This window comes from Falco biarmicus, chromosome 7 (genome assembly GCF_023638135.1).
Source record: "Falco biarmicus isolate bFalBia1 chromosome 7, bFalBia1.pri, whole genome shotgun sequence".
Classification (NCBI taxonomy): domain Eukaryota; kingdom Metazoa; phylum Chordata; class Aves; order Falconiformes; family Falconidae; genus Falco; species Falco biarmicus.
In genome coordinates this window covers 56,600,345-56,625,009 of record NC_079294.1, presented here as the reverse complement: position 1 = coordinate 56,625,009, position 24,665 = coordinate 56,600,345, and the positions used below count along the sequence as shown (strand labels likewise).

Genomic DNA, 24,665 nt, shown 5'->3' with positions numbered 1-24,665 from the left:
AATGAGAATTGAATTAAAAAAAATACCTGCCTCCCCATGTTCTGCCAGTATGTCCAGGATTATCAGCCACAATTACTGTTACTGTTCCATGCCTAGGAGGCTCACATCCATCAGCAGAACTGGACATTTTCCTTCAGCCCTGTGAGAAGCCCAGAACTCTTTCATGTGAATTTCTGGCCAGGTCAGGGGTGAGGTTTTTGGCCAAGAAGTTTGCACAGCAGCTCCTCATGTGTACACTATGGCAAGACAGAGAGATATATACTAAAGCTACCAGTCATCGTGCATGTTCAGCACATATTTAAGAGTGCGATCATCCCCCTTTAATAGGTTTAATCTAAGAATCTGGATGTATGAACCACAGAAATCTCAACAGTTTTGTTTTCAGAAGGGACCTGAACCTCCCCTCTGACTCTGTGCTGCTTCATATCCAATATTTGATACCCTTTCTTCAGGATGGTTTCTATTCTAAATTCAAAGACACTAATTTCAGGAGTTCGCTCGGACTGTGGATTACTGTATCAGCTGGAGCTCAAAGCCAAATGTAATTATAAGCCCCAGCAAAAAATAGATATCAGAGTCCAAAATATGCTATGATTTGACACAATTTGCATAAACCAGGATTTCAAATCTGTCATTAAGGACAGGAATTGGGGACACTGAAAGTTGGCAAGAAACAACCTGTTTGTAACTTATCTAGACTGACTACTTATTCATTACTTTAAGATGCATCTCCTGCATCTCCTATCTCTTTTCTTACATCTATGTTCTGTTCAACTGTGGCAGAAAAATCCCCTTCTCAATTCGGATTTCCTATTCTGTTGTTGTTACACTGTACTGCAAGTGAGCAGTGGATTTTCTGTTGGCCAAACAAAAAACAGAAACCATTAGATGCGCAGAAATAATATATAGTGGTAACATAAGGAACATGAGATGGCTTATGTGGTACAGTGGATGGGCCTATCCACTCCTTCAGAAAAGCATTTATATATTCAACATTGACCATCAGTTTAGCCCCAAGCAGCTTTCACCAGAAAGACAAAACTGAGAAGTTCATAGGCTAAAATCCCCTTGCAACCCTTTCCTATGTTCTCACACTACAAGGACGAAGCCTGTAACTTCTAGCTGTAGGAAACAAACAGGGCTGGTTTCAGCCAGTACTGACTGAAGTTACCAGTCGAGAACTCTGAAATGTAATGCAAGAGATAGGTAGGAAGAGAGAAAATCACATACCATGCGCACATTCTCCCAGCAACGCTTGGGATTTATTTCCAGGCTTTTTGGCCTTACGAAAAAAAGACAAACCAAAACCTACATCATGATATTCCCAAGCAGAAAGCTTGCCTCTATCCATCTATGCCTATACTAGGAAGACTCCTCTGGTCTCCAGAACGTCACATACCTACTTCCTTTTCAATGTATTAGCCAGATTTTTTTTTCAACTGTATAAAAACCATCACCTGAGAACAGAACTGAAGTTCAGAAGAATTCACAGCTCCCATTCTTGCATTTAAGCATCTGTGTAATTTCATCCATGTAATTCAACACCACACATTTTAAAAATCCAAATGCTGTTTCTCCAGGAAGACTTTTAACAGTTGTTTTCTCTTCAAACCCAGTAAGAAAAACAACCCCACTGTACTAACAGACAGAAGTACAAGCAAGAAATTGAATCCAGTCTCTGTAGAGATTCCCAAAAACAGGAATGTCAATGACAGTTATTTGATTGTTCTGTAATATCGTCAAAGAAATTGACAGATTATCCAACCATATTGCTCTTTTAGTAAGAGCTACAACATTGTTGGCCATTAAGGTAAAAAAAAACTAAACCAAACTGAAATCTGTCATTAAATTTAGACAGTCACAAACAAAAAGTACTTTCATGTTCCCATTTTAAACCAAAGTCAAACATCCAACCAAAACTGGTGGAGGCTTTGTCAATATTTTCCAAAGCAGTAAATAAACAGACTTCTGTGCCTGCTATAAATACACAAGAATATTTACCATGAACATACATCAAGCAGCATCCTTGCTGTAACGAAGACGTACTGCCTGTGAAAGACAGGGACAATTCAGTCATCTGTCCCTAAACGAAAGCTTTTTCAAGCACTTCAGTTGAGCTCAAGGCTGTCTGCCTCTGTGTGAGTACTCCAGAAGCGTTTTCAAGATAAATATTTAATGGGAATAAATGCTTTGAATATCCATGGAACTTTTCAGATTTCAAGTTACTCTTGGATCTATAGATGCCAGAAACTGGAATGAAAAACCCAAAGATGTGAATGTGAAAGAGGGTGGCTCGCTTGTACTAAAGCAGGAATAAATAATCAAATCACACATTCAGCCCAACACCAAGTTTAAAAAAAAAAAACAAAACCCAATACACAAACCATGGACACAGTCTGTTCTTCCAAAGCTCCCAGCAAGCCCCCCAGACATCAAATAAACAAGTTACTGCAATCTTGCCTCTCTCCTGAATAATGTGGTCATATCCTACAAGCACCGCCACTAAATGCAAGGCTTCTCCAAGCACACATCTGTGGAACCATAACTGTCTCAGGTCTAATTACAAACAGATTTGGGCAATAAGCTCATATGCAAATGGTTTGACTTCACCTGAAAACTGATGCCACTCCCCATACAGAAATTCAGGTAAGTGACTTTAGGTTACTAATGCCAGTGTTAACGCAGCCCCTGCACTGCCTCAGCACGGTTTCTGAACGATGCTACTTACATTGGACAGTTTTCTCTGCATTTTGTTAGAGATGCAGAGCCTAGATAGAGGGCGTTACTATGACCTTGATGACTGAGCTAACTGTGTAAATACACCACACAGATCATGAAGTTGCACAAAGATCAGCCCTACATCACAGGCTGATTATGAAATTAACTGGACTTTTTCCAGCATCTTGATTTCTTGGAAATCAGGCCAACAGTCTATAACAATGCCAACTTCTATATGGCAAGCTAATTCCCAGATATCCCCTTCACTCTGCAAGGGACCAAAACAATCATCTGTTACGGAGTTTTCAAACAATAAGCTTTAATTGCCTTATTAGAAAAATAAGCACTGAAATATATATAAATGCGATTACATTAAAGTAATTCTGTAGTCTAACATACTAAAACCAAAGCCTAGTCATTTTCTTAATGATACAGAGTAGCAAGATTTAGGTTTTAGAAATTTTCCATAGAGAATACCGAAGTATGCAGTATCTTTCAGGAAACCACAGTAAAGACGAGACAAACCTCCACGTTGCAATAAAAACTAAGTAGATCAATTTATTCTGTATACTATACAATGTGTAAGTTTGTAAAGAACAATTGACATTTTTATCACCTTAACATCTTGACTGGGTGTAAATATGTCCAACAAAATGTACTCCTGTGGCCTTTACACAAACACTGTCCTACTACATCAAGAACAATGAGAGGGAAGCCTTTGGTGTTACAGATTTGGGGACATATCTGAAGTTGTAATTAATCCACTTTATCTCAAATAAAAAGTTGGTGCTAACTGCTATTATAAGCCTACATGAGTACTATTCTAATAACTAAACACTGTCTATCTTTAAATGCAAGATATGAAAGGGACTGCCAGTCTACAGTGTGGACAGGTTTTCTTTGAAAAAGGCAATTATCAAATGGTAAAACTCATATAATACATTATGTACATAAGTTTGGATAGCTGAGTTATCTTGCTGGAGTAAGCTGAAAGTAAGCATCGATTTGCAGTCATGTCTGATTTACTGTTAAGTGATTATAGGACTTAAGTTTTATACAGTGTATAGAATCAAAATAGCTGTGCCTGCTGCTGAGGTCTGTCAGATGTGAAGGCTCATAATCAGTCACTGACCTAGTTAGCATTACAGTACTTCAAGTATACACATGGATAATATATTCATAGCTGAATTTGTAGCAATCTTAGAACTGCAAGTCACTGCGTGAACATCAGAAGAGCTTGTATTGTCCAACCAGCAGGACAAGCTGAGTTGTAGCTAAGTGAGTGGAATGTTTTAATTTAAATGGCTTTTTTTTTTTTAGTATCTTCCCAAACATCGCAAAAGCTCACCTTATGTGAGCTACAGAATAGTGGCACCAGGCAATACACAGCAAGTCACCTTAAACCGTTCAAAATTTGTTTCAGACCCAGTCCTATCATTAAGTTTCAATTTCATTTATACATACAAAAATAAAGAGGGATTTTCACATTAGGACAAACATCTATAAAAAGCAGTTTGCTTCAATATATCCAGTTTCCTTGCTACTCTCCCAGCCCAAATTCTTAGAGAAGTAGGTCTGTGTCTTCAACCTGTTCCACAAATATCAAACTCTTTATAATACTAGTGGAGGATAAGCAATAAGGACAGGCTTAACAGAGCCCATTTAATTACCAGAAAAAGACTATACAGACTTGAAAAGCATCAGGTTAGTAATTTTTAAATTCTCCGGAATAACTTCTCCGAACCAAAGACATTACATAGACACTGATCTACTTTGCTCATCTTCCTATCAAAACAGGGCCAAATTAAGACTATTCATTTTCTCTCGATCATTTCCTCATGTTTGCCCTCAGAAGAGGCCATTGCACAAAACGCAGGCCAAAGTTCTTTTGACTAGCAGTCCTTTATCCTGTAAGACCTTTCTAAACATGTCAACACAAACCACATCCTTCTAAAACCATGCATCTGACAAGACTGTTTTCTCTTATAATATCCACGTTGGTGCTTTGTTTTTAATAGGCTGTTTGAGAATTCCTTTAAACACAAAGGTATTCAATAAACTGACCTTTTTAAAGAGTTTCTTATACTCCCAAAGAACATCAAGGCTGTATTACCTGTATGAAAGTCAATTACTTTATGGATCATACCACACTTTTAATATTCTGATTTCAATGAACACACACTCTTTTAAATTCATCAAGTTACCTGTCTAAAATCAGCTATGTAGTTTGGCTATCTAGTACTTAACAACCTGCATCATAAAGATGAAGTTCATTCCTATTTACTGATATGAAAAGTTACCTATTTCTCAACAGATCATTATATAAATATCACTTCCAGTTCCTTGTTTCCCCAAAGCCAGTGAGGGACTGCTGTATAACAAAGCAAAAAGGAGATAGTTTACTACCACTTCAGGAGTCCAAGAAAAAAAATATTATACCCTTCTGCTTCCAGAAGTCTAAAATAGCCCAAAGACAACTGCATATCAGATCTTAGCAAGCCTAGATTAGGTGTCTGCCACACAGGAGATTCTCCAGAACAGTACATTTAGCCATCTTCCATGTCATTAGACAGAGCATTTCAGCTTTAAAAGCTTAAAGAGCTGCTGAACAGAAAGGGCACCTGCCACCATGACAGGTGCAAATTCTGGATTTGTATTTGAATGCTGGATGTTGTTGCGAAACAAAACATACAACTGCATAAGCATAAGGCTGAGTCAAGTGTAAATGTGTTTCACAAATTTCAGGTATACAGTTTTTACTTTCAGTAGCAAGATTCTGGGCTCTTAGTTTCAGGACAAGACTTTGAAAGATACAGAATCACTTGTGCTTTGATTGGCACATTATCTGCTTTTTAAAATGTAAAACTAACAGACGTTTGCAAAAGGTTGTGCAAAACTATTGTATTTACAAAAATGGCACAAGAGTGAATTCAACAGTCTATGCACATGCACACTTCATTCACATCTTCAACAAAAGTGTGTCCTAAGCTACGGAACTGAAAAGAATACCAGCTTCAACAGGCAGTTGTCAATAAGCACTAGATTCACAAGAGTTACACCAGAATGGGCAAATATTGCCCAAGTAAAAACTCTATTGTTAAAGCTGAAACAGGTTTAAGGCCGTTCAAGTTCAAAAGCAGAAACAAAATTCAATCAGAGCCCTGTCTTTGTTTTTATACATGCTGTACCATCTAGCAACTTGTGGTCTAAACCTCTATTTTAGACAACAAACCCAAACACAGAAGAAAAACCCAACACAACTGGAGGTTATATTAAATACAAATATGCTGTAATTAAGATGAAATAACAAAAGCAGAAACATTAGAAGTTGTAAAACTTGCGATGTCACTTGCTGGAACCAGTCCTACACTAGGAAATGGGCAATATGTACATTTTCAAGTAGATTACATTGCTCCAACCAAACTTGTCCTTTTTAATCAGTGCATTGTTCTCAACTAGTCCAAATACTACACGTTTTACTCTTAACAGTACTCCCTTACAATAGCAGCACATGCTATCGCTACCTGCAAAGCTGTCAGTCTCATGACTTAGTGTAAGAAAGAAAAAGGGGGATGTGAGGGTGAGAAATAACTATTAAGGAGAAATAACAGGAATGAGAATAATCATGCAGTTCAGCTGTTCTCGTCAGCCAGCCAGCTTGCTAGCAACAAGAGATGGTTTCCGCTGTGGAAGATCCTGTGGAGTAGGAATATGGTCACCAGTAACTTCTGTCTTGTCAGGAGCTGCAGTAGGCAGTTGTTTATTCTTCATCTTCGCTTTAGCCATGTTGTAATCACCAGAATCAAAGTATTTTTGCTAGAAGACAAAACACACACATATTTAAAAGTCTGAAATCTTATCAGATGCATACACTGAATTACATGGTTGAATAGATTCTTTACATTTTAAAAAGTTACAAAATCTTCCCAATTTGGCAAGGTAGCTCTGCGTTGATTAAAAAAAACATAGTATCAAGACTATTAAGCACACATAGCCAAACTCTTTTAACATTAGGTAAATATACAGTTACAGTTCTACATAAATCATTAAACTCACCCCATACATGAACATTATTTTTGACCAAGTTTTCCCAAAAGCTTTTGGTCTCACAAGTGAAACCTTTGCATTTGTAAATTTTGCTGCAGTGAACAAGTTCTGCTACACAGAATAACTAATGCATCAACTAAAGCTGGAGAACAGAGCCTGCTCTATCATACCAGAAGACCAAAGCAGCATAAAACTACATGCTAACAAGAAAACCTATCTGCATACATTAAAACAGCAAAACTATAATCCCTAAAGTTCCCAAACCAATTATTTAGTGAAGTCAAATCTATTGTGCAGTCCTTCTGAAAAGCACTATGGGAAAGAAATTCTTATCCCACACTCCAGGTTTCTTCTGAATATAAAAGCGAGCACATTAAGTTTGAATTTCTAAGTGTTCCTTAATATTTCAGCATATTTTTATTAGCATAACCTTTAACAGTCTTTTTTGTTGTCAGATTTCTCAAAATATTTAGTTATCTATGGATTTTAAAGCCAAATGACTTCTATGATTTGTCTGCATCATGGTAAGATGAGGCATGGCATTTCATCCAAGATCTGCATTGTCCTCAACTGCTCATTGACACATTTTGCAAGAAAAGTTGTGTTTTGTTTACACTTTACCATGAGGTCTATCATTAAGGTACTTGTAACCCATGATTCTGAATAAATTGGCATGTGAGTTCAAAAGAATTGGATTCAGGATAAAGATTTACACTAGCAACTGCTGCTTAGAATCACAGTCACTTCTGAAGAGAACACTCCCTAGTTTGCTTTATATAGGCTTATTCCTCAGCTATTTTATATATGAATATATATATTCAGTATATATTGAACAATAGCCACCATTACGTGCCATGTTTAAGTGCTTCCAGGCAGTGTATTACTACCATACTCTTTATTTTGCATTAATACTAACCAGCTGCAAAATGTTCAGTATCAGCAGTTGTTAGAAGTAATTTGAACAGCTGACTGAACTGGCCTTTACCTAAGGGGAGGGGGAATATGGAGAGGTGGAGGGGTGTTTGTGCAAGGCCTCATGAAAGCAGCTTTAAATGTTCCCAGCCAGAGCCTTAAAGTTACCAATCTGTTCTTCCCATGCAGTCAGTAGTACATTTAAACCACACACTTTATGAATAAACCTTCCCAATTCAACCCTTTTGACCGTGTAATCCCTATGTTTACCACACCACAACGTTCTAGCACCGCACCTACACACTAGATCTCGAGATACAACATAATCTGATTTGGAGAAAGGTGTTCATGTTTTGCTCTTAAGACTGAAGCAACCAAAAGAAACTTTCAAACAGCAACTAGGTAATAAAAAAATTACTCTGTCTTTAGATGTGTTACTGCTGTTAACAGATTTCTGTTCATGTAAGTGCTCAGAATCCCTCTACAGAAGCATGATGTGGCATGGTTCTCATCTACTATTATTCTAGAGAAACAGTGCTAATAATGGTGTGTGCACCTAATGCAGAACATTTCTGGAGAGCAAATATTAAGGGGCAGAGTGTGTCCTAGTTGCCAAACTGAAGAATATCTGGGCTACAGTTGATTATATACATTTCAATGTGTATAATTTGAAAAAAAATGAAATTTCAAATATCTGAGAAAACCTACCACCTTTCACGCATTAGCGTATCAGTCCACTTCTTCCTTTAACTTATTCCTGCATTTTCCTCTGATTTACTCTAGCTTCTCATAGATGGCCTTTATTTGATCATCTCTTTCAAACTGACTATGTCCAGGTGTCTGTGTCAGAAACACTATCTGAAAGCATACTCACTATCCTCACTCTATTTTAAACTTGAGCAATCCAGGCAGGCTGAAGTAAATCCAGCATCTGTATCAAATAAAGATGCTTCTTCATTTAAGACACTAAGCACACTACACAAAAATAATAAAAAAGGAAGAAAGTTATTACCACCACATCAGGAGTAGAGAACTGAAGAAGGCAGATTACAAATTGGAATCCACAACCTTATGCCATCTTTCATCAAAGTAGCAAAATCCCAAACACTTTGTCAACATAGATACCCACTGGTCTACCTCTGCTCAAATTTGAAAACATAGGCTGCAATAATCTTTGCATTAAACAGTCCTGTAATCAAGATGAAGAGATTGTACAGATTGTTATTGTTGGTGGTGAGTTTTTCTCAAATTTGCACTGAGTGCAGTCATCATTCCTTTAGGGCCATGCATCCTCAGGGAGTGGATGCTGGTCCGTTTTCCCAGATTATCACAACACACACCTACCTTCTCCCTCCTGCGTCTACATACACACTGAACCCACTGAAGTCTCATTTAGGCTGCCTCTGACCACCTAACAGCGTAACTCATAAAAGCATTCACCTAATCTACCACCTGCCCGTGCCCAGCAGCCAATAACTATGCTGCACATGCTCCAGCTTACAAGAGAACGCTTATCCAAAAAAACCTGCCAACAGTAACAATTCCCAGGAGATGTTACCAGATAGCACAGAATTAGATCAGCACTGAACTCCAACAGCTGGTTTGTGAAGGATGTATACCTGGAGTCATTGCATGCACTCAAAGGGCCTAGACAATAGCAAAAAAAAAAAAAAAAAAAAAAAAAGAAAGAAGAAAAAAAGAAACAAAACAAAACAGTGTGACAGCAGTGAAAGCACCATCAGAAGTAGTGATATATTAGGATTATTCCAAGAATAGAGTTCTAGCATGCCTGAAAGGCATTACATAATCACTTTATGCATAATTAAACTAAAAAAAAAATATTTAAGTAACTAAGAAATTAAAGAGACACTGCTTAAACGTGGAACAATATTAAAAGTCTAACTCACTCTTCACTCTTCTATTTTTGGTTATGAGTATATATTCAGAATTACACCACCATTCTCAAGCCACTGATGTCAGATGTTGCCTAGTGTAACACAGAGGACACCAAGCTTTCATGTGCTAAAAACATGGATAATAAGAGCGGACATACGTTTTGCAGACACAATGAGCAAGGCAAGATCAGTACAAAACAGGGATGAGATTCTGACCCTTAGTATTTACTATGTTTTTTTATGAAGTCTACCACAGCAGCACAAAGCCAGCTTCTAAGTTTAGTCTTTTCTTAAAGGTGCAGTTGAGCCACTGATGCTGTAAACAGCTACCCAGCCAATTCATATTTGGGTTGTGGAAACAAATTTCTCTTCCTTGTACTTTCACAGACAAAAGCGTAAATTTCTTGGTACGCTTACTCAGGCAAAGGCCTGTGGAGCGGAAAAAAAATAAATCACAGATACAGGAATTTGGGAATTTCTTATCCATACCCCGTGGACATAAAGAACTCACCCCTTTTTGAAGCCTCTTTCTCAAGAAGTCTGAGCCTCCTGGCTTCTGGCCCAGATGAGGATATCTTGCTTTCAATTTTGCTTCTTCAACTTTTTCTGGGCTGATCACCTTATCCTCCATTTCCTGAAAGACAATGAGCATCATTATATATTTCATTTACAGTACTGAATGACTCATGCAGAATACTTTTGCAGATAATTCACTAACAGGCCAATTGCTGCTACCAAGTGAACATACCAATTATTTGATAAGACATTTTCATACATTCTCTCTTGAATACTGACAGCAACTGTAGGAGTTCAGCCTCCCATCTTAGATACCCTTCCTGGAGACATGTCTGCATCTAATCAGTGCATTTCTGTTTCACATAAAAGTAGTGGATACCAAAATCAAAGTAATAAATAAATAAAAAAATATATCCCTCAAACAAAAAACATTTTTTGGTCAAAGCAAGGGCTCCACTAAGAACAAACAACTGTTGAAAGCTGGGCAAACGCCACAGGACTTCTTCAACTGTCCCTGTTTGATCGCGAAGTGGTACAGACAGACTAGCACTTGCTGCACAGACTGCCACAATCTAGACTGTATGACCGCTCTAACTGCAACGTGTTGATATTCATCGTGGAACAGTGTTAAAGCAGCTTAGTCTCAAAAACATGCCTGCTATCATATTAATAGTAACAATACAGTATTTCTCTATACATGTCTATAATTATCTTAAAAGGAGGATGAAGACTGAGAGTGCAGTTGTGTAAAATAAAATGCCTATTTTGTGAGTATACTGTAAAACATGGATGCTCAAAGTAATCATTTGAACATACTATTTTGGCAAAACCTGCAATTTATTCATCCAGTCTTTCAACACTAACCTCTACTTTATGCTCATCTATTCCAGGCCATGCAGCAATTTGATGCATGAAGTACAATTTCTTCTATTAGCTCATTTCTAAAATATCTTCCATTTGAAATTCTTGTTTTGCCACTTCCCAGTATCTGGCCTATTTTTTTTTTTCCTTTGCATGTAAACCATTGCTAGTTCAGGGAAACTGTATACTGATTTGCACTGACTGCTGTAGTGTTGAATTGTTACCATAACCTGAAGACAGCAAGACGTTTAGGCAGGAAATAAGAACGGCCATTGAAATCAAGAGGGCCTCAAGTTCACCTGTGACTAAGGTTTCATATCCACCTAGAGCTGCTTAGGCAGCCCCTTCACACTCTTTTCCATTCGTGTCATCATCCTTGCATTGCATCAGTCAGAATGACTGCATGTACTCCACAGGAATGAGTTACAGAAATTAATTCAACAGAAAAACAACAAATCCTTGACCACCCCGCCACCCCACCCCCCTCGTCCCGCCCTGTTTCATTTGGATCAGTTTCCACAGTCTGGATCACCAAGCAGCTGCACAAAAGGGTATGTTAGCCCTGCAGCTCCCAGGGAGGACAGAGGAACACAAGCAGCTGGGAGCTACTTAAGCCAGAACTGCCAAAGTGCTAAAGTAGAGCCACTACACTAACCCTAGTGCTTTCCTCTATCTCATAAAAACTCAAAGTTCTATAATATTCAACATCTTTCTGGTAGGAGCCTCAGAAACAATGGTTATAAAAACAGATTTAGAATATAACCGTCTAACCAATAGGCCAAGACATTTCAAAGACAGTTTTTGCACAATACAGCAGGAATCCGAATTACCAGTTCTACCAAGGAAAGATAGAAATTCTCCTAACAGTTTCAGAGAAACTTCCATGAATACAGAAACCAATATTTTTTATTAGATGACAACACAACAAAATACAAATACATATAAAGGGCAAAGTTTCCCTGACACTAGTGAACATAGAACTATATATACTATTTCTCACTGTATGATATCATACTAGACAAGACCACAGTTTTCACGTTATAAAAATAAATCCTCAACTGCTGTTCTTCCTATTGTGCTTTACCATCATGCTGGCACTGTCTGAATTTTCTCAAAAGCAATCCTTTCAGCTAAACATTTTCAACATCTAATGCTGAATCACTGGGTACTCACTGTTGAGCCAACAGACAAAGAACTTATGGCGGCATGTTTTGCCAAAACTCACCAAAAGGAAATACTTTTTAAGAACAGAGGGCCAACAATAAATAGCTTATATAAATATGTATTCACAGTGCATCAAAGGAGACATTTATGCAAACTCACAGGGCTGACAAATGATCACACAGCAGGCTACCAAAACATGAAACACTGTGTTATGCATCAATGCAGCTGAAAAGGATACAGGCTATGGTCACTAACTCATGATGACCAAAGAACAACTAAGACTCAAAAAACTACCTAAGATGAATTAAAGAATTTCAACACAAAGACCTCGAGTGTCAAACAAAACCAGCTGATGGCAGGTTCAAAAAATAATTAAGACAACAGTTCCTCATCTGAAATACAGTTAAGCTGCAGAACTCCTTGTCACAGAGGGGTGCCAAGAATTTAGACTGGATTCGAAAGCAACTCGAGATATCCATTCGCAGCTCAGAAGGCTTTTAAACCACAGATTGCTGAGACCTGGGATAGTTTTCTGGGGAGGATGACTGCGTGCATGTCCTAACCTTATATTTCTCTGGGGACTAGATGGTACTGAGCACTCTTGGAGGTGTGCTGTTGAGCCACAGAGGCTTTAACCCAAGCCAGCAAGGCTATTCATACATTTACAACAGTCTCCCTTGAGTTACAGAAGCAACAACCAAGAATAAAAAATTCTTGGGAGGGGGGCGGAAATAAAGACATACCACGCTCTTCTTCCTAGTGACAACCACACGAAAGTTATAATTTTAGCTCTCTACAGGAATTTGACACAGCTAATGAAGTCTGCTTACTTCATTAAAAGGATCTACCAGGAAGGGCAGTAATTACCTAACTCATCTAAGGATAGCTTTTGCTTTTCATCTTTACAGAGGTACTAGCAGTGTAAAGTTCCCTATCTGTTGGACAACTGAACCAAATGCCTAGAAAAACAGCCATCAGCCTTTTAAAACTCTGGTATGAAGAGCTCATCCTCTTCAGCAAGACATTAGACAAAACATAAAGCAGAAAATGGGAAAAGCATGACAACAGCACAGCTCAACAGTGAACTGATGTGGCAAGAGCCAGTCCAGAAACAAAACACACCACCTCTAACAGCTTCCTGAAAAATACAGGAGGCTTTTAAGCCCAAACCAGTCAGTCAACCAAGCATATGTTCTCCAATGTGAAGTTTCTTTGTTGCTGAATTTGCCCCTGCCACTATCCCGAGTTCGCACACTGAGAACAGGAAACGTCGGCCTTTGGCAAATTTTCAATTCATATCACTCTCTTGTGTAACACCTTCCTCACTTACCACGTGCACAAACTTCTCACAGCATGTCAGAGTTTAGAAAAGAGGCCTGATCACAAAAACACTGCCTCAAAGTTTATTTAGGGGCTTCATCTTTTTGAGGCACACAGATGAGTACTGCAGCACGGGTTGTTTATATAAGTATTTCAGAGCTAAGCATTACCTGAGGCAATGTTCAATTTTGCCTACCCAGACACTGAGTTTTAGCGGAGGTTAATATTGCAATGCCGTAACAGCACTGGTATCACAGTATTCTGACACGACATAAACTCACAGAAATCAAAGTTTTATTATATTGACGTTATTAATTTGCCTTTAACACCTCATCGTATTAAAACTAAACTAGCAGATCAGTAAGGGACTCCCATCCCTCAAATAAAAGGTGATTTTTCAGAACTGTGTATAAGCATTGGATTTCAAGGCTACCGTCTGAAACTTGGCAAAGGCAGCCCCAGTCACCTGACTTAATCAGAACACACTAGAAGGCATTACAATAAACTTGCTACCACATGTTTTACCATGCTCTTATTACAGAGCTATTCTAGGAGTGCTGCACAGGCCAGGGACTTATTTTTATAGGCTTTGAACAGGAACAGTATCCTTCCAGTAATCTACCTAATATGAACGTTAAGTTGAGCTGCAGAACACGCACATTTAAGGGTAGATTACAGACCTACCACAGAAGCTGGTTCTGATTACTGCACCTATTGAGAAGGTATCATTCCATATTAACCCCCTAAGCTCTACTCGTACGCCTAACTCACATTACAAATTGTAAATTATTAAACAAAAACTTGACAGCCGAGGTAGATTAAGGCTTTTCTTTTAGCATCTTTCAAAGCGGTACTTGTGTTTCATAACTTCTCCCTAGCAGAAATAACTGTGGAGATCGCACCGAGTCCACACAGCAATGACAAAACTGAAACCCACACGGTTTCTTAAAGTCACATTCCACAGGGGGAAACTGCTAACAGCACAGTCATCTGTGTAGCCAAAACCCACTTAAAACTATAACGTTATTAGCTACCGAGATGACATAACAGTGTCATCACAGGATAACCCTGCCAGTTATTCTTTCTAAAACCCTTACCTAGCACAGGTCACAGCCATTGTTTTCAGATTATCTGTCGCCCTAAATCGCTTACATTAAAAGCTGAAAAATTCCTAAAAGCGAAACAAACGCTTAGCCAACCGGATTCTCGCTGGCCTCCACCGCTGTGACCAGGAGCCGAACCTGTTCGGCCCTGGCAGGCGGAGCGGGGCCCAGGCCCGGCTGGGGAGCGAGGGAGCGCCATTAGCCCGCCCCGGGCAGCGCACGCCGACCATCTGCCGGAGAACAGCGCACGGCGGTGCCGCTCCTCCGCCTCCAGCCCCAGGCCGCGGCGGGCGGCAGGGCCCGCGCCCGCCCCGCCGCTCCCCGCAGGCCCCGCGCCCCGGCCTGCCGAAGAGCCCGCCGGCTCGGCTCCCCGCTGCCCGCCGCGGTGCGGAAGGGCCGCGGCTCCTCCCCCGCCGCGGCATGGAGAGCGGCCAGGCCCAGGAGCCGCTGCCTTAAGGGCCGCGGCGGCCCGCCAGGCTCCCCCGGCGGAGAGAGGGAGAGGCCCGGCCGCGGCTCCCCCGCTCCGCCTCAGCGCGCAGATGGAGGCGGGAGAAGCCCCGCGGGCCTCCTCCCGCTGCTCGGCGGGGCCGCCGGCCACCCACCTTCTGCTCCTCGGCCGAGGCGGGCTCGGGACTCTCGGCAGACATGGCGCCGCGGCAGCACGACGGCGGGGAGAGGGCAGCCGAGGGAGGCGCGACCGCCGCTCCTCCGCGCAGCGCAGCGCTGCCACCACCTCCCGCACAAGATGGCGGCCGCTCGCACGACGGCGCGCCGGCGGGACCAGACTTCCTCCGCGCTCAGCCTGCCCGCGGCGCAGCCGCGCTCCCAGCGCCGCCCCCGCCCCCTGGCGTCACGGCCGCCGCTGGGCGCTGCGGGGCGGCGGGTCTCGGCTCCGGGGCCCTCCTGGCGACCCGGGCCCGGCGGGCCCCGGCGGAGGGCGGCCGCCTGCGCTCGAAGCACAAAGGCTGACGCTGGCAGAGGCCCGCCCGCCGCACCGGGGCACGGCCGCGCCCCAGCGGGCAGCCCGGGTGCGGCTACCACAGGCCGGGCCCGCACCGCCGGCCGCACCCAGGCCCCGCCGCGGCCTGCGCGGCCCGCCCGGCCCCGGGGTGAGGGGGAACGGCCTTTGCTGCGTAGCGGCCGCTGGCTCGTGTGGCTGCTCCCACGGGTGACACGGGGAGCCGAACCCTCGGGGCTTTGCTTGGGATCTGCTTGGAATCCCAGATGCCAGCTGACAGGACGGGAGGGCTCAGTCCGTTGGAAGTTCTTAATGGCCTGGTATCGAGTTATGGGAAGTATTTGCTTCCCTCATCTACTTTTCACTGCATGGTTCTTGGCAGTACGATCACCTCTGTCGGGCTCCCTGGGGGCTTCAAGAACACGCAGGAGGGGTTTCAACAGCGCGCCAGTAGCAAACCTTCAGGGGTCCCAAATACAGGGCTTGTGAGAACACCAGGGCATAGCTTTTACTTACTAGTCCGTTCAATGGATGTACATTTCCACTTATTCAGCACAAAATGCCTTCTCCTAGCACCTTACACCGCTCTCCTGTGGTCCTGAGCTCCAGCCCTCCCACGCAGTGTGTATAACCGGCTCGCTGGTGGCGGTGAGCCACCTTGGGCACGGCTCAGCAAGGGTGGCAAGGACAAGCCTGGGGTGGTAAAGGTCCAGAACGCAGGCCGAGACAGGTCAGGAAAGCCTCTCAATCAAAACAAGCTGTAAAATCAAGGATTTTGCCACAGCCAAATTTTACGCGTTGCTTACAACCAGCAGTTGTAAGCATTTTTTTGAGCAACTGAGTGATTTGTCCAGAGACCAGCATGGTGTAGTAGCAGGGAACACAAGGAACGCACGTATCCCTTGTTCAGAAGGGGACAGAGCAGGGCAGATTGCACAGGAAAGTCATAGAAAGCACTAATAAGTACTTTCTTCCTAATGATAGAAAAAGCAATGATAAGAGTGGGTGTGCCACATTTGCCTCTAGCAAAATCAGGGAGAAATAGTCCAAAGGTGTGAAAAAGAGCAACGCATAGGAGATCATAAAAAGGATGAACTTCATAGATTTTGAAAGGAAGCAGGACAACAAAGCAGTGACAGCAGACAAGAATGCAAACTTCAGGAATTTCTTCCGAATCTCTTAGGAAATAAGATGTGAGGGAAAACACAGTTTTGACAATTCAGCAGTTCCTTAATGACATTATTTCTTTAAGGGAATAAATGTAAATGATACAATACAAAGGAAGGATGGGAAGTAAATTAAGAACCTCAGGAAAAGCACAAGGTCTTCAATGGCCTCAAATACAAGAAAGCAGCATACAGAAACTAGGTCAGTGTTTTTAAGGATGCACATCTAAAGCAGATCATGAAGACAAAGGGGCAAGGAATCATTACTGGAAATTACTGAACAAACCTTGTAAAGACCAAAGGATTTAATCGTTCTTTTGTTCAATCTGGCATGACCAAGATAGCTAGTCTAACAGAGCATAACCTCAAGCTGGAATAAGGAAGGATAGGTTTATAGGATACTCGATTCAGGGTTTCTTTGCTCATCTGGTAAGTATTTCCAATTATCCTTGAGCATTTAGAGAACTGACTGAAGCAATCTCCAGGTAATTTAGTGGTCATCTATACAGAAGCCTGTAGAAAACCAGTGGGTTTGCAGGAGACTGATAGTTTGGCCATTTTTCTGAATTTAAATAGGAGTATGGGGAGGACAGAATACAAGCTATATAATTAAACTGTCTAATCAATAATTACCTGAGAAATCATCTAAAATAAGCACTCAAAGGAAACTGAGTAGCTAGACATAAATTCACAATTAAGAATAAGGGTTTCACACAATCTTGTTTCCTTTAACCAAAAAGTGGAGAAGTGGGTGAAGGTGGCTGCAGTTCCAGACACCTTCTGGCATTAATAAGGCTTCGGACACCCCCCCATGCAAATCAGGGAAACTTAAATAGATGAAACTTTAATGTGGTAGATTCAAGTTTTGTTGGAAATGGATATCAAACAGCAATGCTGTGTTTAGTAGTATTTCACAAAGTGCTTCCCAGGGCCAATCCTGCTCACCATTTTCACTGGTGACCCAGATAATGTAGTTTATAAATAAATAAATAAACTTTATTAATAATAGCAGACTGCCTTGAGTAAGAGAAGCTACACAAGCACTAGAAAATAATTGCAATTCAGATTCAAGCAGAAGATCAGACGCAAAATCTTGGGTAGTGAGAGAATGAAGTTCAATAATGACACACGCAGGAAAGCTACCATACTGGGAACAAGCAGGTAGGGCACCTCTGTTATAGTGGGTAACAAGACAAATGCAAGTCAACATCTCCAGATACTGAAACCCCAAGCATTATAATGGGATGTATGAAGAGGACTTTCATCCATCAGTTATCAACCAGTCTAACTGGCAGAGGGGGGCCCTGCTTGGGATGCTGTGTCCAGCTTGAGGCAATTGAAGACAGATTCAGACCAAAAGAAGAAAGCAAAGAGACAGAATGATTAGCGGTGCAGAAAATAAAAAGTCTGAGGCAAGGCTGACCGAACAGCCTGGGGTTGTCTTAGATATAGAAAACAAGACTGAGAAGGGGAATAACAAGAACTAAATTGGGTTTTTTTTGCATATAGTGAAGAGGCCAGGTAGTACTTGACTTCAGCTGCAGCAAGATTTAATTGGGCATTATAAATAGCTTTCTCATTATAAGTATAGTTTAACACTGAGAGAGATAATACTTTGAGCGTCCATCACTGGAGGCCCTCATAAACCACTCAAACATTTCTCAAAAACAATTCTGTACGGTTGAGCCTATTGAGGAGTAAAGAGAAGAACCAAATGACCTCTCAAAAATTAGTCTCATTTCTCAACCTACTTGTAGAAGGTCATGTAGAAATCAGTTCATACTTTATGAACATTCAGCATTTCTCCACGTGTATCCCTAATGGAAAGTGTTTTATCTCAGATCAAGCTGTCAATGGACAAAGACAGTTAAATCAAAGTTGTGCATGGATAAGCTAAGGTCACTTTCATTCTGAATCCATACAGGGACTAAGTGCAGTTCAACTATTTAAGTCAATACAGATTTATTTCCTAGACATGATGTGTAATGACCACATATTCAAAATCCACACTTCTTTGCTGTTCAAAACAAATTAATATATTACTCTGAAGGGAGAAAAGAATGGCTTGAAGAAGTCATTTAAAGTTACCAAGATACAAACTTACAAACATTGCATATTATCAGTGCAGAATAAAAGGTTAATCTACTACAGGTGAATTGTGACTGTTCACTAGAAGTGTGTCCTTTTCTCATCCTTTTTTTCACCCAGTACACAAGCAAATGTGCACCATGACACAAATAAGTACTTTGAGGATACATGCTGTTTGCTTAGGACTCAATAGTAGCCACAAAGAAACTAGGACACAGTCTCATTACACTAGTCTAGATCCTAGTTCTGTACACAGTAAAACTGCAGTTGCATTTGACTTCTGTTACAAAAAAGAAACCTTTTCTTGGTTTTACAGGGCACACAAATGACTAGAAAATGCAAACAATCTCTTCCTGTACAGTTTTTCCAAAGTCTCTATAAAATAAATGCTAGCTATAACCTTTGAAAACCTAGTGTAACAGAGTGGAAAATACTGCTGAAGTGGGGAACAGACTCAGTAATATCTGAGCTTTGCCCTTTTGTAGCAACAGTTATTTGAATATACAAGATAGCTGATACGTATCATCTGGAAAGTCTGGTCTCCCTTACTTTCCCTGGCAGACCTCCTAGAGATTTCATGATACACTGACTTCTCGTATATTCAGCACTGCCCTTAGATAAGATGCACGTTCATTCTTTCTGAACAGCCTTCATCAGATAAGCACGTTATACCCCCAAATATGAAGGTCACCTTTCATATTACTGACACTCTGAAAACCTACAGGGATGTAAAGAAAAAAAAAAAAAACATATAAGCCAAGGTAAAACAATTGAGAAACTCTGAAATCTTTGGCAGATACAGTAATGCTTCATTTTCATTATTAAATATATACCTCAAATATAATCAAATGCTTCTAACTTTATTTCTCTCAGATACACAGTTTAACACTTAGCATAAACTGTTTAGCTGACTGTTTTGCTTGAGGAATACACACAAGTATTGGAAAATATTTGCCCATGTAGCATTTTCTAGCAAAACTTCCAATGGCCACCTAGTGGCCTAAATGGAATTGACCTATTAAAAATATTTAAGATTACATGAAGATCCTCCTTATCTAAAAAACAAAACAAAAAGTACAAGTTTCATAGAATTTGCATATATTTAAGATATAAATACTAATTTGCTTGCACAGTACATCCTTTAACACAATCTGAGAAATTAAAATGGGGGGGGGGTGTGAATTTTATGTGAGGAAAAAATAGTAACAGAAAGCAAAATCAAAAGTGGCCCTTAAGGAAAGAAAGAAACTGAGGCAGCAAAATATGAATCGAACCAATGATCTCAATGCATGAATAAGTAAATAAATAATCTGCATTACTGTCACAAGTGTTACTAAATCTGTGAGAAAAAATGGTAAAGGGTACCACTGAAGAGAAAAAAAAAAAAGAAAGCTAAATGCTTGCATAGTATGAAATGTTATGGAAATTCACCTGTTGACCCCATTTTCAATAACTTAAATGAGTATCAGTTAAAACATCACACAGATTAAAGACATCTTTATATATTTCAGATTTCAATATTAATGCCAAAAATACATAGTATGATTTTACATAGGATTTATGCTACATTAGAACACTAAAGACAAACATCACTTGAGTATTAAATGAAACATTAAATATTAAATAACTGAAAAATAAAATAAAAAGTGTAAACACTAAACTAACTTGGGAATTTGCTATTGCAACACATCCAATGAAGTGGTTTTAAACAGTACAAAAAGATTACATTTAAGTATGTTTCCAGTCTACTTGGAATACACAAAGCTCATTCCAGAAACCTTTTAAAAACTGGTCCAGGATTACATAAGAACCTTCTCTCTCTCGAGCGCTATTTTCATTCCTTTACAGACTTAACTTTATACTGTCATCTCTACCAGTCTTTGCTCACAAGGAGTAATCAACAGTAAAATGAATACTTTAGTTTGCCATTGTTTGCTAGCATCTTGGTGAAAACTGAGGATTTGTTGGAGATTCAGTGTAAGATTTGAGTTCATATGCAGCGCCGCTATCAACTTCCATGGATTTCCGAGAGAATAGGAGCCTTACATCTCTGTGGAGGTAGATCTTTCCAGATTTAGAACTCTGGAACCTGAAAAGATATGAATATCTGTATTATCTAAACTAAAGATTACTCTTCAATTATTATTGAATAAAATGTGTACCTTTTCTTTCAGAGATTAAGGCCAAAAACATTTGAACATACAAAATTATTCAGTTAAAATGGAAGAACGAACAACCTAGCCTTTCCAATCTACTTTGTTTCCTTTGGAATGTAATGGGTTTGTTCCTAATCACCAATGTCGTGGCACAGCTTTGGAAGCGGCTTGGAATATTCGAAGTTCACACTGCAGTTCTGTACATCGAAGATTCAAGTTCTTGGCAATCTAGAATGGCAAAAAGTGCTCTTCAGTGAGCACTCCCAAAAATGCCCACCCAAGGGTGGCCTAAGCACAGGCAAAAGGGAAGGTTCAAATATCAACAAAGGCATATATACATATCAAATGTGTTTCGGTGCTAGCTGTCATACAGACAGATTGCATTGCTCCCTTCATGAATGTATCAGTAAGAAGTTTGCTACTGCTTTATACCACACGCCAAATTTTAAGTCCAACTTGAAAAGCAGTAGGTATAGGGATCTCTGCAAGGAGATCAAAAAAAGTTTTTTGCACAGAATATAGGGCCATTTCAAAGCGACTGTAGTTCACTGGCTCAGTCGCCAAAGCAAACAGCAGCCAATTCCCAGGCCGATTTATCTTTTATGCTGCGGCTAAACAGCCTAATTCAGGTCCTCCAAACCTGCCAGGAATGTGCCAGTTCCACTTTGCCTGACATTTAACAACTATATATAGAGAGACAAGATCTGCATTTGAGATAACTGTGTTCTATAGTCTTCATCTGGCAGAACTCCTTTAATTTCCTTCCCTCAACCAGGAAAGACAGGAGAGTCTAAGGAGCATTTCTTACGGCAACTGAACTTAATGTCACTATCACTGAGCCACGGTAAGGGACAAAAGCTATTCCTACTCTAACAGAAACAGAAAAGCTATTGCTGTTGTAATTACAAAACGATACCATTGCAAATGCTGAGACAGCAGGGCACGCTGTATTATCACATGCATTACAATTTGCACAGATTTTTAATGAGCATTTACTCACTGACCCCACTGAAGCAAAAGCAGTATCTCTAGAATAAACCTAGCCATAATCAGACAAATTCTGAGAGGCAGGAGAAAGACAACTACAGAAGATCCATCAAGGTTTCATCATCTAGGGCAGGCAGGTTGTAGAAATGGATTCTGTGCCACTGCTTCGTTCAGATGAGCGATGCAGAATAGCCTGTAGTCATCCTCACTGCCAGACAAAGGAAAATTCTGCTCCTAGATACAGCTGTCAAGGGCATTAAATGTGGCGGGGTCCAGCAGAACGCTCCTATACTGGCTCCTACAGAGCTCCCATCCGTCAGTATTTATTTGCTCAGTGCTATCAGTGCAAAAGCCCTTTCCCTGGTAGGCAAAGGGGAAAAGATTCTATCTTATGACTGGAGGATAGCACAAGAAAGAAGAATGAAAGAGGCGAGGAACGACCTGAACACCACAAACGGTTAATTTGGCATGTAGCTCGTAAGACATTTTAAAAAGAAAAATTTCATGGAAGGATCTTCTGCAGCAAAAGTATGATTTATATTAATTCATATAGAACAGACAGATCTAGGTATCAAAGCACCATCATAAAGTAGAGCTCAATTCCCATTTTACACACAGATCTATCAGAAAATAATTAACCAGGTCTGTTTTTAAACTTCTCAAGCTCACTATTTTCTTGTAGTGAGAATCCTGCAAGACTCCCTTTGCCCAGTAAATAACTCTTCCCTCTAACGTGACATTTCTGAGCATGACATTTCACACTGGTTGAAGGAGGGCAAGCGGGAGACAGCAACAGAGCTGAAGAGACTCTTCTTACCTCTGCTTCCATGACCCAATTTTTTCCTTTGAGAAATGTTTATTTTTACTAACTGGGATTTAGAAATGTTGCTTTTCACACATGCAAATGCATTGGAATAATCAAGAGACAACCATTACATACACCCTGGCAGGGTGATGTGGAGTGGCCAGCATGGGACCAGCTCCAGATCTGTGGCAGCTCCAGTAGTTTTGTGTAAAGGAATCAAGAAAAACACAGAGGTCTCTAACAGATGGTGTCCTAGGAACAGTAACAACAGACAAATACAGGAAGGCTTAAACAAACAAATATCAGATGAGCTAGAAAGCCTGGTAAAGAAAGTGACAAACATTACTGAAAAAATTACAAATACAAGCACAAAACGTATAGATTTTATAGGCCATAAAAACTGACAAAGAGAGTAAGCCACAGGAACAGGATACAGCAGGATGATCACAAAAACATATGTAGCAAGGTATGTTTTGCAAGTGGAAAAGACTATACAACACAATCTATAAAATCTGCAAGTAAAATCACTAGGGCAAGGATACAAATTTCTAGATCAGGAAAAATGCTGAGAGATCAGAAAGATCAAGAAATAACTAGTAAATCAGTAATAGCAGGCGTCTCCAGGTTCCACCAATAAGTGTATCATATGCCACATTTTTTAAAAAGTTTCTCAATACCTTGAGGAATCACTACTTTTAACAACCAGTTTCAAGTTTACTCTCCACCTAGCCTTCAGTAACAACCCGTTTTGCTGTTAAGCAACAATTACGCTCCCTGCAATTAAAAGAGGCATTATGTCAGTAACTAAAGCTGTTGACCAAGCATTAAAAACTTGAAAAATGCTGAGCTGTGGGCAGGTTAACTGGTTAATTGCCTTTTACAGGTAGGGGTGCCAGAATTTGACCTAGAAACCAACGGAGGGTCGTCACCTTCTGAACTCTGGGAATAAACGAGGCATGAGCAGAGCTGGACTCACAGCTCTTATGCTCATGAAGATTTAATCACAACACAAAAACCATTGCTTCACATGCAACAAAAAAGTTAAGTCATTTCTGGAAGATGCTTGGGGGATAAACTGCAGGTGCAACTCTTGATCTTCCTATATGTGAATAACTTTTGCTGCCCACCACAACTACATTTGACATCACGATACTGTACCTGTGGGTACCAATGTGGTTTCGATGGCATATCGATCAGCATCTCAAACATACAAAACTGTACACAGTAGGTCTGACACTTTTAAAGAGTAGTGTAGAAAATCTGGCTGCCAATGTCAAGTTCCAGGCCTATGCAAGCATTTTTGCCGAATTACCACTTGAAAAGAAGCTTTCATAACGTGAGTGCTGACAACTGTGATTAAGGCCTTGTAAGCAGATGCGACCACAATGCAGCTTACTGGTGGTGATTTCATTTGTTTTTTGGAGCAAAATTTCAACATGTAGGCTTAAGATGCTTGTTTTCAACAACTATTGCAACTAAAAGTGAACAGTTGTTCTAAGCCAACTAGAGTAACAAAAAAATTAATCTTCCCGATTTAAATATTTTCAGTTTATTTATAAGTTTTCAGTAAAACAGGTTTGAGGAAGCATTGCTGCTTTTAACAATGAAGATTTGAAACCAACTCACATATGAATTAATATACTACTAAAACTTTCTAAGCTCTCCTAATTAAAATCCATCTTTAGTAAAGAAGGCTATTACTAAACCGACAATTGAGTCTTTTGTAAAATCTGAAGTACTCTGTATAACGAACCACAAGACAGATCAACATAAGCTATGGTAATGTTTCAAGGAGTTTTGCCATTCTTCCATTATGAGAAAAGGACCCACTGTTTGGGTTCACCTTGAAGAAAAAACCTTCTGACACACTCTGCAGGTATTCTCTTTCCAAATTTCTAATTACACATTATAAATCCATGAGTTGATCCCTACCAGAGGTTTGAAAGCTGAGCTAAACGAAATTGTACAG

At 40.3% G+C, this 24,665-nt stretch overlaps 2 protein-coding genes across 23 annotated transcripts in view; both read right to left on the bottom strand.

Annotated features, from left to right (window-relative positions):
* Window positions 1-3,012: 3,012 nt before the first annotated feature.
* ARPP19 (cAMP regulated phosphoprotein 19) lies at window positions 3,013-15,389 on the bottom strand. The gene is made up of 3 exons (XM_056347171.1): window positions 15,139-15,389; window positions 10,084-10,206; window positions 3,013-6,534 (listed from the first exon to the last, which is right to left on the bottom strand). Exons 1-3 carry the CDS (start codon window positions 15,181-15,183, stop codon window positions 6,364-6,366), a joined length of 339 nt encoding a protein of 112 aa, XP_056203146.1. The 5' UTR covers window positions 15,184-15,389; the 3' UTR covers window positions 3,013-6,363.
* A 4,198-nt stretch (window positions 15,390-19,587) lies between these two features.
* The window catches only part of ATOSA (atos homolog A), a 48,312-nt gene continuing 43,234 nt past the window's right edge, over window positions 19,588-24,665 (bottom strand). For all 22 annotated transcript variants that reach the window (XM_056347155.1, XM_056347146.1, XM_056347149.1 and 19 more), the window contains one exon: window positions 19,588-20,837. In XM_056347155.1, the coding sequence (XP_056203130.1) occupies window positions 20,684-20,837 (154 nt within the window). In that variant the 3' untranslated portion in view covers window positions 19,588-20,683. The remainder of the gene's footprint in view (window positions 20,838-24,665) is intronic.

Coding starts and splice junctions, on each gene's coding strand:
- ARPP19 (XM_056347171.1), bottom strand. CDS start 15,183: ATGTCTGCCGAGAGTCCCGAGCCCGCCTCGGCCGAGGAGCAGAAG. Junction 10,207..15,138: donor CCTCGGCCGAGGAGCAGAAG/GTGGGTGGCCGG, acceptor ATTGTCTTTCAG/GAAATGGAGGATAAGGTGAT. Junction 6,535..10,083: donor GAAAGAGGCTTCAAAAAGGG/GTGAGTTCTTTA, acceptor TTTGTCTTCTAG/CAAAAATACTTTGATTCTGG.